General features: G+C 60.2%; 1 protein-coding gene across 2 annotated transcripts; it reads left to right on the top strand.

Annotated features, from left to right (window-relative positions):
- The first annotated feature begins 2526 nt into the window (after positions 1 to 2526).
- On the top strand, positions 2527 to 11218 carry SNCB (synuclein beta). 2 transcript variants are annotated; one of them, XM_037164038.2, is made up of 6 exons: positions 2527 to 2794; positions 3405 to 3534; positions 6033 to 6074; positions 6333 to 6451; positions 10187 to 10276; positions 10611 to 11218. In XM_037164038.2, the coding sequence occupies exons 2-6, from the start codon at positions 3414 to 3416 to the stop codon at positions 10641 to 10643; spliced, it is 405 nt and encodes a 134-aa protein (XP_037019933.1). In that variant the 5' UTR covers positions 2527 to 2794; positions 3405 to 3413; the 3' UTR covers positions 10644 to 11218. The 2 variants fall into 2 exon arrangements, with proteins under 2 accessions (XP_037019933.1, XP_037019934.1); XM_037164039.2 differs by lacking the exon at positions 6033 to 6074.
- Positions 11219 to 15451: the final 4233 nt, after the last annotated feature.

The raw sequence follows: 15451 nt of genomic DNA, 5'->3' as shown, positions 1-15451 counted from the left end.
AATCAATAAAAAATAATAAAATAAAATAAAATTGTACAAGTAAAATACTATTCAAGGTAAAATAATCAAAGATGATGTAATATAAAAGCTTTGCTCACTGGGTCCTCTCAGTCAGGGAGAGGAGGAGCAATGACGGCCAATGGTTTCATCAGGAGTCCTTGCAGATGTGTTCTCTACATATCCATACATCAGTAAGTCTGAATACATTTGTGTGTAAGGTGTCTATATAATAGGTATGTGATCAGTATATACAGGGGTGGGGAAAACTAGGTTTGCAGTTGTAATACAAATAAATACAATAATTAACGAATAATAATACAAGAATAAACTATATTTCATGTACTCACAACTGTAAACCTACTTTTCCCATGTCTGTATATACTGATATCTATATACATATTTATGTGTGTATGTGTGTATTTTATATGTGTATGTATATATGTACATATATGTATATATATACACACACACTCTGTCTGGAAAAAGTCCATCCATTGTTAATACAATGAGAACTGTTTGCAGGACATCAGTGTAAACTGGCAGCCAAGGAGAGTGGACTGGAATGCACATGTGTGAACAATGACGACTTCACTGTGCTAATCAGCGGGGGCAGTAGATGATGCCCTTGAGTGAGCATGTGTACTGTGTGGTCATCACATTCAAAATGACTGAGCGAGTAGAGCGACGAATCTGCATCAGATTTTGCACTAAGCTTGAACATCCCTCTGCAGAATGTTCAGAGGGCCACAGCTGTGGGCAACTGGTGACTGGCGGCCTCATCATGCATCACGTCTCATGCAGAGTTTTTTGGCAAAACATCAAATCACCCAGGTGACTCAGCCCCCCTGCAGCCCAGATTTGGCACCCTGAGACCTCTGGCTTCTCCCAAAACTAAAATCACCTTTGAAAGGGAAGAGATTTCAGACCATCGATGAGATTCAAGGAAATATGATGGGGCAGCTGATGGAGATTGGAAGAACTGTGTGAGGTCCCAGGGTGCCTACTCTGAAGAGGACTGAGGTGTCATTGTCCTGTGTGCAGTGCTTCTTGTGTCTTGTATCTTCTTCAATAAATGTGTCTATTTTCCACAGTGTGCAGCTGGATCCTTTCTGGACAAGCCTCTCACGTACACTTCTCTGTGACCCCAAACTAGCTTGTCCCAAGCCTTCCCGCTTGGCACCCCTTTCAGCACCTGCGGGCCTGGCTAATCCTTTCTGGATCCTGGCTAAGGATTTCACTGAGTGGACGTACCACATTTAATTAGCCGATCCTTCACAGATGGACGTTTTCCAGTTTTCTTGCTACCAGAAAACATGCTGCAGTGAACACCCTTGCACAGATGTCTTTGTGCACTTGTGCAAACAGGAATCCAAGGGATAAGTTGCTGGAAGCAGGAACTGCTGGCTCAAAAGGAGCAGGATTTCCAACTTCGGTAAACACTGCCAAATTGCTTTCCAAAAAGCATGTGCCAATTTGCAGCTCCAACAGCAGCCTGTGAACATTTTTTCCCAGGCCCTGCACACTCTGGCTGCTGGCTGCTCACCTCATCACCTGTCACTCACACGCCCTGTGTTTCCAGCCACAGTGCCTCTGCCCAGGCTGTGCCCACAGACTAACATGCTCTTCCTCCCTTGTCTGTCAGATGAAATCTTACCTTCCCCATGAGGCCCAGCTGAGATGTCCCCTCCTTTGTAGAGCCGTCACTGACTCCGGTCAGTGGTCAGAGTCCCCTTCTGGGTCCCAGCTTCTCAGGCATAACTCCGTCAGAGTGCTCAGGGCCTATGTGTGCCTGGGATTTCATGACTATATTGCCCACCCCACCATGACCATACAAGAAGGTGGCCTCGCCCATCTCCTCCTCCCTCCCTCCTGGCTCTCCGGCTGCACAGCCCTTTACCTGCTCTGAAGGACTGTCCTGCCTCAGAGCCTTTGCACCTGCCGTTCCCTCTCTAAGGATTCTGCCTTCACCCATCTCGCCCGGCTGCCTTCTCCAACCTGTCAGTCTCAAGTACCCCTCCTCTCACCACTTCGGTACGTCCCCATTTTATCATCTTCATAACACTTCTCTCAAGTTGAAATAACCTTGTGTGGTTTAAATGCTCCATCCTGTGTCCCATCTCTACACACACACGCACACACACACACACACACACACACCATTATAAGCTCCTCCAGAGCAGGAACCTTGTTTTTCTCTTTCCATTGTCAGCCTGGCATCCATTCACTCAACAAACGTTCATTCAATGGACCATCTGTATTTTACAGAAGAGGAAACATTCAGAAAGGAGAACTGAGAAGCCCAAGGTCCCACAGATTCGAACACATCTGAACTCTGAGTGGGTTCATTTCTTCCCCACCCTCAGCAGACTGCATTATCTCCCCCTCGATATGGGATCTTGGGGGCAGGTCATGAGTCTGACACCCCAGTGTCCCCAGTGGCGCGTCCCAGGCCCTGGAGGCTAGCAGGCTCTGCAGAGATGTCACCCTCCCCGCCCCCCTGTCAGTCAGGCCGAGGGGGCGGCGCGGCCGCCGGGGGCAGCGCTGAGCTCAGAGCTGCCGCAGCGCGGAAGCGGGAGCCGGAGCCCCAGCGCGCAAGGCAGCAGGGCTCAAGGCGGGAGCAGTGGAAGGCGACGCACCCCAGGCCGGAGCACCGCTGAGCGGGACTCAGGGTCCGCGCCCCTCCTGCTGCTGACTGGCCTAAGCACCTGGCCACGGCCCCAGCCCGGCCTAGCCGAGCTCCTGCGTCTTCCCGCCACAGTCGGCGCTCCGTCCCCAGCTCGGGCCCTGCATCCAGGTGAGGCGGCCGTGCTCCGGGAGCCGAGACCCGGAAAGGATTGGGGATGGAGAGGGGACTGGGTGAGACGGAAAAGGAGCGGGAGAACGGAGAGGGGGCGCCGGCGGGTGCGTGTGTCTGTCTGCTGCTCTGGGTCCGCAGCTGCCTGGGCGGCCGTGTGGACGTGCGTCCGTGCCCGTGTGCCCGTGCGCCCGTGTGTGTCGGAGTGTCAGTGCGCACTTGGACGTCTGCGTGTCCTGTGTGTGCACTTGAGCGTGTCCACGGAGTGTGTTTGTGTGCGTGGCCGTGTGGCACTGCCGTGTGTGTGCAGTTAGGCTCTGGGGCTTCGCGCTGAGTCCAGCGCTCCGGTTCCGTGGGGCTGCAGGTTAAGGGGTCCCTCGGGGGATAACCGAGGGGGTGGCCCCTCCCGCGTCCCCGGGTTTCAAGGACGCCGGGACTCGCCGCGGCCTGTGGCCTCGCCTAGGGACCAGGAAAGGCGGGAGGGGGCTCCGGGCCAGAAGGGCGCCACGGTCTCAGGAGGGAGGGGAGCCCCCCACGCCGCGTCCCTCGGGAAGCACGGGGGTGAGGGCGCAGGGCCAGCGCACCGTGCCCGTGTGTTCGCCCTCCCTAGGCCGCCAGGATGGACGTGTTCATGAAGGGCCTGTCCATGGCCAAGGAGGGCGTCGTGGCCGCCGCGGAGAAAACCAAGCAGGGGGTCACGGAGGCGGCGGAGAAGACCAAGGAGGGCGTCCTCTACGTCGGTGGGCGAGGGGCAGGGCTTCCAGGCCTGGGGGTTTGGGTGTCCACCGCTGGGGAGTGGGTCCGGGGTACTCGTGGATGTCTGGGCGGGAGAGTATGAGTCAGCAGGTGGGGCAGGCGGAGGCACAGGGGTCACTGGGGACACGGCGAAGGGGAGGGGGAATGGGAGGTAGGGCTAGCGAGGGTGGTACTCAGCTGAGAGGCCAGGGACTGAGGTAGACTGAGCAAAGCGGGCAGTCTACCTTTCCTCCTTCACGTCAACAGTTAACCAGTGCCGAACCCTGGCTCCCCTGCTCTCTGCCAAGTGCTATGTGAAATGCCATCACACCCATTACGCACTCCGAGCTCCCTGCCCATTCCACAGACCCAGGCCAGTGTTCGCAGACCTGCCTGTCCTGCTCAAGGTCACAGGGCTGAGGCACCTGCAGCTGGAGTTTAGGCCAAGCCTCTGGAGTCCAAAGCCCCACCCCTCCCTTGGCTGCCCTCCCTCCTGTATTTTGGGGGCTGACTGTCTCCCAGTGCCTCCCAGTGCCTGTGTTCCACCACTGCCACCTCCCCCTGGGTCCCCCTCCTTGCAGCTGCCAGCTGGCATCAGGACGAGGGACAGTGGTTAAGTCTCTCACCCTAAATATGAAAGGAGAGGGAGCCTGTGGGGTCATTTGCATAAAGAGAGGCCAGGTCCGGAGAGGACATTCTGTGGAGTCCATCCCGTGGTCTTTGCCGTTGTCCCCTACGCAGTCTGAGGAGGGCTGCATTCTGAGGAGGGCTGCATTTGGCTTTGGGGTCAACTGAGAAGTATTTACTGACCACCTACTATGTGCCAGCCACTGCACGGCTCCTGGGGAGGTAACAGTGGGTGGTGACACAGAGCATTCCAATAGTGGGGTATGACATCCAGAGGCTGGGAAAGGGGCCATGTTGGTGGGGTGGCTGATGAGGGTGACATCACACTGAGCTTGGAGAATAAGAGCCAGACGGGGTTGGGGAGGCCAGAGACCAAAGAAAGGGCGGATCAGTGGGGAGGAGCAGATTCAGATGAGACCTGGTGGGCCAGGACAAAACGTTATTGTAACTGTCAGGAGCAATTGAAAGGTTTGGAGAGGACCCTCAGACCTCTGGGGACAGAACAAAGTTCAGGGAGGCCCCCTGGGAGGTAGCGTGGCCACCAGACAAGGGTGGCTCAAGCTAGGGCAGAGGTGACAGAGTCAGGGAGAAGGCTTGAACCCGCACGTCCTGGACCCCACTCTGGCCTCCGTTCTGCCTCCTCGCCCTGCGCAGGAGCCCCCGATGGCCCCCATCCACCCTGTTAAGCCTCAGCTCCCTGTCGCCTGGCACGGTCCTGCCTCCGTCTGTGTGCCCCTCTGTGGGCATGAGGTGCACAGACCGCCCCTCTGCGCGCCCCGCTGCGCCCTGCCCGCGACTCCGGTGCCCGCAGTACCCTCTCCAGCCTCCTTTCCGCATACCCACCTGATCCCCATCTGCCACGGCCCAGCCAATGCCCCCGCCCCCATCGATAGCCCCCGGGGCTGGAGGTCCCACCCCCACTGCTTAAGACCCTGGGAGCCGAATCGTCTCTTCTTACCCAAATCTGACAATGAGTGATTGGCCTAGTAGAGCCTGGCAGAGAGCAGGTGCCCACAAAGGTTTGGGGGGTAGAGATCGGTGCACAGGCAGATGCCCCCCCCCCGCCCTGGGTCTCCCTGGCCTTAGATGTGAGAATCATGTCTCCCCACACCGGGCCCCTCCTCCAACCCTTCCCAGGAGGGTCCCCCGCCCACATACCCACTTCTGGGTTGACCAGCTGTTGTCTGACTTGCCAAATCCTTGGGAAGGGGACTCTCCTCGCCCCTGAGGGCTGCCCTCCCCTCAGATCAGCCCCTTGTCTTTCCCAACAGCCCCCCACTGTGCTAGGGCCAAGTTGATCCAGGCCAGGGACAGCCCAGCCAATGCTGTGGGTGTCAGCTCCAGGCACATTCCCCACAGACCCTCCAGGCCCGTAACACACTCTCCACTCCGGCAGCAGGAGAACTTGATACCCTCGTTAGGAGAAGAGACTGGAGCGGGGGCTTGGTGGTCAGGTGGCGGTGCCCACAGGTGGGATGTGGGCAGTCACGCACCAGGGGCACCTTTCCAAATACAGGGCCTGTTTGCCGCCCCCCAGTCCCACTCCCACCTGCTCCCACCTTAGTAGGGAACTAAGTGAACTGGTGTTGTGCAGCGCTGGCGTTCCCGTGACAGCCCCACGGGGTGCAGGTGTCACGGCAGTTGGGGTGGTGAGGGACAGGCAGGGGGGGGGGGGCGAGCTGGAAGTCCTCAGGAAGTAAGTGTGGGAGGCTCAGTGTGGGTGGGGGATTGGTGGGATTTTGAGGCCCAAGGAGGAAGTGATGGGGCTGGGGTACCTGCTACCCACAGGGTCCCTTCGCCCGTTGTGTAACCCCTGTGCTTGCCAGACCTCTGGTCCCTCCGCTGTGAACCTTTATCCGTGCTCATCTCCCCACAGGAAGCAAAACCCGAGAGGGGGTGGTGCAAGGCGTGGCCTCAGGTACCAGCCCCACCCCGCCCTGGCACGGCCCCGCCCCCGCACGGCCCCGCCCCCGCACAGCCCCTTTCCCTCCCCCAGGCTGAGACCCGGCTGGTTCTGGGGGGCAGGGGTGAGGTGGTGGAAGACTTGGGGAAGACCCCCAAGGCCTAGGGGGTGCCCCACCGGGAAGGCAGGCCCTGGTCACTGCAGGGGAGGGGGCGCCTATGCCTCCTTCACCCTGGCTCCCGTCCCCCTTCCCCGACCCTCTCTCTGCTCCAGTGGCTGAGAAAACCAAGGAGCAGGCATCGCACCTGGGAGGAGCCGTGTTCTCCGGGGCTGGGAACATCGCAGCGGCCACGGGCCTGGTGAAGAGGGACGAGTTCCCCACGGACCTGAAGGTGAGCGGTCCTCCCACTACACACAGGCTTGCACGCAGATGCACGCACGTGCCAAGCACGCTCACAAACCTGCCACCAGGCTCCCCGCTCCCCCAGCTGACCTGGGGCAGGAGCCACCTCCCCTCCCCTTCTGCAGGAGCCTGAGTGGCGGTGTGTGTAGACATGCTGCCGCTTGTGACCGTGACCCAGGTCTGCTGTGTACACGCATCCTGCTTGCACGGGCAACCTGGCCCACTTCTGGCCACGTCTGCCTGTTCATTCAGCTCTTTTCATTCAGCCAGTTCTCGGGCCAGAGAGGAACTCCTCTGGAGGTCACCACAAGGAATAGTTACCTGTATTCCTGAAGCTGAAGGTGAAAAGCCTGCCGGTCAGCAAGGTCATTTCAGGCAGGGCCAAGTGCTGTGAGAAAAAGACAACAGGGTATTGCGGTACATAGTCCAGGAGGAGGGGGCCACTTTAGCTAAGAGGGCTCTTCTGAGGGGGTGACATGTGAGCTGACACCCAAGGGTGGAGGAAAGCCAAGTGGGGGGACGTGTTTCAGGCCGTAGGGGTGGCTCATGCAAAGGCCCTGAGACCAGCTTGAGCCGGGTGGGCCCCAAGGCAGGGTGGGGTGTGTGTTGCTCTCTAGACAGGCCTGCTCCCTGTGGGGTGTGGCGGCGGCTCTCCCCTCGTGCACTGAGACAGATGGCCCCTCGAGGACAGACTGCAGAGCCAGGTCTGAACCCCGGCTCCTCCGCTCCCAGCCTGCGTGGCCCTGGGCCGGTCCCATCCCGTCCCTGAGCCTGAGTCTTGGCCTGTAAGGTGGAAGATGAACACGATGGGGCTCTTAGGCAAATGAAAGGTAGTACAGGTCAGAGGTTCTCAACACCTAAAATCAGAACCCGCAGGAGGCCCAGGTAAAGTGCTGCTGACTGTGGGCCCCGCCCCTGGAGTTTCGGATTCAGGAGGTCCGAGGTGGGGCCTGGGATCTGCACTTCTCCAAAGTACCCAGGCGATGCGGACCCTGCAGGCCCAGGGACCCCACCGGGGAGTAACCATGACAGAGAGCAGGGCTTGCGTGCCACAAGTACTCAGGAAGGGACAGTGGCCTCGTGACCATGTGAGGGGCCTGTGTCTGGGCTTGTGACCACAGGTGTGACCACACGTGTGCCAGCCTGACAGTGCACTCTGCGGGCCCATCTGTCCGCACAGACATCCACCCGCCTGTGGGGTGCTGCGCCTGTGCACACACAAGCACAGATTCCACCTCGACGGTGGCCGGCGCTCCTCCTTCCACAGCCGATTCAGGAGATCGGTGTGCATCCCGTGTGAGTGCGTTTGTCAGGCTGCGGGAGGAGGCGCCGGCCCACCCTTTGCCCCAGACGCTTTGCACAGTCCCTTCCTTCCCCATCAGAAGTCTGGAAGTTGGCTCAGAAGCTCTAGTTCAAGCCCTGCCTATGGTTGTACCATCTGTGTGACTTCCCAGTTCTTATCTCGGTATTTCCGGCGATTGCTCCCATTCCTTGACCTCTTGCAGGCGCAGGTGCTCTAGACATGTGACCTGGAGTACCTCACTGAGTCGTCACAACGTCCCCATGTCGGAGGCACCCCTGTCCCAGATGCAGGAACTGAGGCTCAGAGAGAAGTGCCTTGCCCAAGATCCCATCCCTGCCTGCCTGCCTGCCTGCCTGCAGAGGTGGCTGGGGAGATAAGCCCGGGTCTGGTCCCTAGTGTTCGAGTCACTTGGTGCCGACAGGGTGCCAGGCCGGGTGCTGGGGGCTGGGCCGTTGGGGAGGAGCGTTTGCACAGAACCCCCTTTTTCCAGCCGCCTTTCTCCTACCAGCCCTTCTTGACACTTCCAGCCTCCTTTCTCAAGGAAGCCCAAGGTCATAGGTTTATAACCCAAACCTTGGCCCTTTGGGGCCACCTGTCATGGGGGGACCGTGCTAGCCCATCTCCAGCATTCCTGAGTGTCCCTCCCTCCCAGCCTGCTCACACAGGTCATCAGGAAGCCTCCCTCCCTCCTACTAAGCAAAGACACCCTCTCGTTTCCCTCCCAAGGCCGCTGAGGGCAGCGGGGAAGTCACTTCCCTGATGCCAGACAGCTAGAGAATGGCCAGGCTGGCAAATGCTCTCGTGTCCCCGGCACCCGGGTCAAGACACTGAACACCAGCCCGTCGGAGGCTCCCCTTTCCACCTGCTTCCCATCCTTACCCCCAGAGCCAAGACCAGGGTGAGACAAGGGAGGTGTCGGGGGCACAGAACTCAGGGACGCACGCATTCTGGGCCTCATTCACAGGGTCCTGAGAGTGGGCGCTTTCCCCACATTTGCAGCCTCAGCCCTCCCCCCGCCACCTTCGGCCTGGCCCTGTCCCCCCTCCGTGGATAACTGCTTCCTGGCTCCATCACCGCACACACGTCGGGTGTTTTTTAGCGTCACATAAATGCTGCCCTAAAGTGCGTGCTCCTCTGTGCCCGGCCTCTCCCACTGGGCAGGAGACCCTGCCGCGCACGGCTGGTCTGCACAGTCACAGTGCAGCACCCGCAGGTGATGAAACCGCAGGGCACACGTCCTCCTGCTGTCCTCCGGCTTCCGCCTCGTCTCCCGACGAGGTGCCCCGGCTGGGGTTTTCACACTGCCTTTCTTTCCCGGGCTCTGGTCATCGCGGGGTGACTTCGAGCAAACAAACGCTTCCCCGCCTCTTGGGCCTTAGTGTACCCATCTGGCCTCTGGGGAGACTGGGCCAGGTCAGGAGCCGTAGATTCCTGTGCCCAGGGGGCCACCTAGACAGGTAATTCAAAGGAGCTGAAGCCGGTTGGATGGAGCTGGGGCAACTGGAGCGCACGGTGGTCTGGGGAAGCCGCCCCAGTGCCAGCCCTCCAGGGTCCCTCGAGTCTCATCCCCTCCCAGCAGGGTGGGACCGTGGTACTTGTTTGTGGAAGTGGGGAAGATGGTGTGCCCTCCTGCCTCCAGGTTCCCCCAGGGGTCTGGGCCCGAGCCAGCCCACCTGGCCTCGTGCCGCCCTGCCTGGGAGCCAGGTTCTTGTATGTGTCTATGTGTGCGGCCACCCCGTCCCATGTTTGTACACATACATATGCTCACCTGCAGCTGGCTGGCCGTAAGCCTGGCAGCCCCCCGCTTGTGTGCCTGCTGGTCGGCCCCAGGCTGGGCAGCAGCTGCGGGGGGGAAGGGAGAGTCTTAGCTCACACATCCAAGCAACACCACTGAGCTGTTGCTTCCAGCTTATCTTAAAATAGCAACCGCTGAAGAAACCAGGCCACACAGGACCCTGGGGGAGGGATGGGTGGCAGGCGGCGGGGGAGAGGCTCAGAGCCCCTGCCCAGCCCAGCGCTGAGTCTCCGTCTCCCTCCAGAGTAATCTCTGATGTTCCAGGGCCCCACACACAGAGCCTGATGCAAGGGGGCGGGGATAAACAGGTGACTGAATATGCTGTCTGTCTCCCCACCCCAGGCCCCATGACGGAGGGCAGGAGGCGACCAGGTGCTGGGGAGAGTGGTGTGGAGAGCCCTGCTCCGCTCCCCACCCCGCAGCTTCAATCAGGATCTGGCGGGATGTCACGCCTCGTGCATTCATCCCACTTCCAAAGTACTCCACACCGGCAATTTAATTAGAAATTCTGGCGGCACTGCCAACAAAGCCCAGCCTTCCCCTAATCAGCCAGGAGCTTCCCAGGGGAGGAATCTGGGGGATGTCCCTGGCTGCCTTCACAGTCCCTGTCCCTTCTCTGCCCACAGCCCGAGGAAGTGGCCCAGGAAGCTGCGGAGGAGCCGCTGATCGAGCCCCTGATGGAGCCAGAAGGAGAGGGCTATGAGGAGCCGCCCCAGGTGAGACGTGACAGGCTGGGCGGGGCTCCAGGCACCCCAGAGGGTTGCTGCCACCCCCAGCTGGGGTGGGGGGTCCCTGGCAGTGGAGGGTTGGGCCAGGGAGCTTCAGGTCCCCATTTTCTAGAACCCAGACCCCAGGAGGTGTCAGCATGGAGGGAGGACAGTTGGGGGGAGGCACTGGGCCCTGGGCACTCCTGCCCGGGACTGGCCAGGCCGTCCCCAGTTTCCAGGTTCCCTGCCTGCCCAGGGGGAGGGGTCTCCGGCCAGAGCCTGGCCACTTGGTTTCCAACCCCTTCCTCTTTTGCTCTTCTCCACTCCACCCCCTCTGATGCAGGAGGAGTATCAGGAGTATGAGCCAGAGGCGTAAGGGCCCAAGAGGGCCCCCCACCAGCAGCACAATCCCTTCCTGGTCCCTGCCCTGCCCCCCTCCCCCAGCCAGGGCTGTCCTTCTACCCCTTCCCCCAAACACGAGATCTTCCTTCACTCCGAGGCACCCCCTTGGAGTCCTTGTCAGTGTCTGGCCATCCATCTGTTCTGCCCACTGGAGTCCAACCCTGGGGCGTGGACGAGGCCGCTAGGAGCCTCGCCCCACCTGTGTCGTGTTGCCCCCGCCCCACCCCCTCCCTTCCAGTGTCTGCGCAGATGTAGCATGTTCTATGTGTTTTTAAACGAAGAACTGAAAGCGACGGCTCCCTACCCCACCCTGACAGCAACCCCCGGCCTCCCCAGAGCCCCCCACCCCACTCCCACAGTGACCCCAAGAACCTTTTTTTAACCAGAACCAGGAGCCAGGCTGTGTCGTGCCCCCTCCCCCAGCCGGCCCGGTCCAAGCGCGGGCGTTGTGTGTCGTGACTGTGGCGTGGAGAGTCCCCTAGCCCCGTGTGAGAGTGTTGGGGCGGGCGGACAGCCGCCCCTGCGTGTCCGTGAATAAAGTCAATCTGTCTGGAGCCCTCGCTGCTAGGGCAGGGCTGGGCGCCGGATGGGGGTGGCCGATGGGGTTCCGAGTCCCAAACTGCACCCCTCCCCTCTTTGGGGCCCAGCCCTCTGGGCCCAAGTACGAAACGGACAACCCTCCCCGTGGGATGACCTGGGACGTCAGAGGTCCCCACAGGCTGGGACAGGCAGTTGGCTGGGAGGTGGGCCGCGGCCTCCGGAGCCCCCTGCTGGGCGGTAAAGCCCCTGCTGCAGGTTCTCTGAGGAGAGCCGGGCGCGCCGCCGCTCGGGGTGGACCGGCTCTCCCTTCACCGCACACGCAGCGCGGGCGCGCGGACGGCCATGCGCGCGCGGAGAGGCGCGCACATATCGGGGTCCCTGCGCACCAGCCGAAGTGTGCGCACCCTGGCAGGAGCTCACCCGTGCACGCAAGCTGGATGATTCGTGCAGACATGTGCACACTCACTCCTCGGAAACCAGCAACGCGGGCACTGTAAGGCGCCGTTACGCGCAGACCTCTCTCCTCCCCCAGAACGTTTACACGCATACACACCTGCTCACACCTGCCTAACGCAGACGAGCCCATCCAAGGGGAGGGGAGATGGGCAGCTGCCTCAGAAGGAGCCACACGCAGCTCCGACAATCGGGGCTTTGCCCCTCCCGGAAAGGAGCCCAAAGGTTTGTGGCCCGGGCTGAGGGGGGCGAGGATCTGCAGAAACCCGGATGCCCGGGCCAGGCGCCTAGAGCAGACCGGGATCGACACTAGAGGGACCCCAGCGCCGCCTTGGTGTGGGAAACAGGCGGGGACACCACGGCGCAGCGCAGAGGCCCGCCTCCCACTGGGCGAAGGTGCTGCTCCCACTGGCCTCGCCGGCAGCGCGGCGACACTGCAGCCCCCTGTGCCGCTGAAGCTCTGTAACTTCCCAGGCTCGGAGGCCGGCCCCGCCCGGGCGGAACCCCAGCTTTGCTTTGACGCCTGACGCCCCCAACCTCGCCAACTTAAGACCGCAACCTCTTCTCTGCCTCCCCAGGGCTAGAAGGAAGCTGCACTACTCAGTCAGCCCCACGTGTTAGTGCTGCCTCTTCCCCCGAAGGGTCGGGGCAGGAAGGCGCCGCAGACCAGTCCACTCGGGGCACCCCGACCTGCAGCACCCCCAGCCCTTACCTCCGGGAGTCGGAGGCAGCTGGCGGACGTGCGGGTAGGGAGATCCCACCGGTGGGCCAGGAGCCTCTGACCCCAAGCGAGGGTGCCAGAATCTCCAGATCCCTTTCGACTGAATTAGGACGCTATTTACAAATCGTTTGTGGGGACTGCAAATTCCTGGCCCTCGGATTGCATTTGACCTATAGAGATGTTTAATTTGCTAGCACAAGGTTTAATTTTTTCCCCTTTATTCCAGTTGGCAAGAGTCCCCTTCTCTCCCTATTCACTTATTTTCATGAACTGCCTGGTCGCTAAAGAATTGGAGTTTGCCACCACCTCCTCACCAGCTACCAGCACCTGACTCCCAACTTTAGATGCTAAAGGGAGGTTCACCGTCTGCCTTGGGGTGGTGGGTATGCTCCGGGTGCCAAGCCACACACCTGCTTTTCTGAGCCTGGTTTCTGCTCAGAGGCCAGTGTTATCTTCTGCCAGGGTCACTTTAAATGTATTCTAGGCACAGGGCCAGAAAGCGTCAGCGGAAGATACCAGGCCCGTGTCAGATGGCAGACCTGACGGGGTGCGTTTGTCAGAGCAGGCACTCACGCCCCTCCCTTGTGACAGGGAGGGAGCTGTTTCCCAAGTGCCTGGCATGTCCCAGGCACCTGACACTGGTCTCCGTGAATTTCACTCAGAACTGCCCTCAAGGATTCCCTGTTATTAGCCCCAATTTACAGATGAGAGAATGGAGGCCAGAGTGGCAGTCACCTTCCCTGAGGGATGTTGCTGGGAAGTGACAAAGGCCTGGAGCCCGACCATGAAGTGCCATTTTCCAAAAGGGACTTGCTCGACAGACACAAACCACCAACGAAGGAAAAACTGGGTAGCTCAGTGGACATAACAGATGCCTTTGCTGTCTCGTGCAGACTGCCAGTGAGATCCTGCGTGTGTGTGTGCGTGTGTGGGGGTGTTGAGCTGTGAGTGCGCACTCACATACGTGATGCGGCGTGTGTGGTGGCTGGTCAACTCAGGCCTCTGAGGAGCCCAGGTTGCAGCTGACACCTGTGTGAAGAGCAGGTGGCCCGCAAGTGCTGCAGGGGCAGCCTGGCAGCAGAGGAGGCTCCCACCTCAGTGTGTGCGCAGACCCAGGGTCTGGTCAGCGCCGCTGAGCCCGGCTGGGCCTCTGGAGGTCTGTGGGCCCAGCCCCACCTCGCCTGGCCCACGCCTCCCCTGCTTTGCCTGCCCACTGTCCTCCGCCACTGCCCTCAACTTCGCCTGCCGAAATCTTCCCCCGTCTGGGCTTTCCCTTGTCCCCCAGCCAGCAGTTATTTCTCCTCGTCACCCTGGCTCAGCTGTGCACACACAGGGCCCTCCCATCCGTGTCCGCTGTCTGTGGACCTTCGGGCTGGCTAACCCGAAACCCGCCCTTTCCCCATCAAGGGCTGGGGCTGTCCCTGTCTCCGCACCATTCCCTGTCACCCTCCTGTTCCCTATGTTCCCCACCCCCCGTAACATGGCTCCCCAGCTTTCTCTGGAACTTGATTTTTGTTTTCTCCCTTCCCTATTTATAGCTCTCTCCCCTCCAGAACCATCCCTGCATCCATCCTGTTGCCTAGAAACCGGCTCTGGGCTGAGGGTGGGGGAAGGCCAGGCCAGCTGAGGTAGAGGGAAGGAGCGCTGTCACCCACTCCCCTCTCGGTGCTGCTCTCAGGCTCCCAGGAGCCCACCCCACCCTCTGCCCAGCACCCACAGATGTTTTTTGAAAGATAAAATGTGGCAAACAGCAGCCTTTTTTATTTGTGCAGCCCTTCACGGCTTCTAAAGGGCAATATGCACGCAACTCACTCATGCCTCTACCCTGCAGGAGGCCTGGACCCATTTTTCAGACGAGGAAACTGAGGTTTCAGGAAGCAAAGATCTTATACCTCAAGTTTCTCAGTAGAAATGTCATGGCTTTGGACTACTTAACCTTGGGATATTAGCCTGAAACACTGAACGGTTTTAAAAGCATCAATAAGCCCTGGATCCGTTAACTGCAGAAGGGTAAAGAGAAAAATTTTGTCACGATCTTGCCACACACCAAGCCACCAATTCTGCCTGTCACACACCCACCGTACCCTATGCCGGGCCCCTCCCGCAGCCCGAACACAGCCCTGCAATGCCCCACCGTGCCAGTGCAGTTCCCCTCACTGCGCCCGGCTGCGGCCCGAGTCCTGGCTCCCACTTGGCCTTTCTCGGATGGGATCAGGGAGCCTGAGCTTCCTGGCTCTGCTACTTCAACTGTGTGACCTTGGGCCATTCACACAACCTCTCTGAGCCTTTGTTCCCTTAGCTAATTTCCACCCCATAGGACTAGTATCTCTTACTAGATACTGATGCGAAAGTGCTTTGAAAACTGTAGGGGCCCTGGGCTCTCCAGGCGGAAGGGCCCCTTCCCCAGGAGCAGGTAGGGCCATGGCTGCAGAGCACCCACAGACCACTGGGTCGGGGGGCAGGGAGGGCACAGAGATGACTCCTGTCTCAACACCCCACCCCCTCCGGCCCCACTCCCTGTCTCCCACCCCGAAGGCCCACCTCTGCCTTCGAGACAGGCTTTCTGGGCGGAGTGGGGAGGGGGCCGCCACGGAGCCCTTGTGCCCAGATTCAGCCTGAGTCACCCATCTAAACCCCGGGGCCGCCCCCAGCCAGGCCGGGGCTGCAGCTGCTGGGGGTGCGGATGTGGGGAGGGAGGGAGGGGGGCTGTGTGAGCAGCAGGCGGCGCCCACATGTGCCCAGGCCTGGGCTCTCATGGACATCGGAGCAGTGGGGAGGGGCTGGGAGTGGTGTGCAGGAGGAGTTCAGGGCCAGGCAAGCGAGCCCACGGACATCGGCTGTCCGGGCCGACTGAGGGGGCAGGTTTTCGTGTGCGTGCGGCGCACCCATGCAGTGCTGCAGGTGCATCTGAGTAAGCGAAGAAGAGCCAACAGCGTGGGCTGGAGCTTGGCTCCCAGCGTCGCCACTCTCCGGCTGTGTGACCTTGGCAAGTTTCTCCAGCTTTCTGAGCTTCTGCTTCCTCACTCTCGGATGACTTTCCCGAAGGGGTAAATGCATTGAGATGACGG

Source organism: Artibeus jamaicensis, unplaced genomic scaffold (genome assembly GCF_021234435.1).
Source record: "Artibeus jamaicensis isolate MK-2021 breed Jamaican fruit bat unplaced genomic scaffold, CSHL_Jam_final contig_1085, whole genome shotgun sequence".
Taxonomy (NCBI): domain Eukaryota; kingdom Metazoa; phylum Chordata; class Mammalia; order Chiroptera; family Phyllostomidae; genus Artibeus; species Artibeus jamaicensis.
This window is presented reverse-complemented; position numbering and strand designations above follow the sequence as displayed.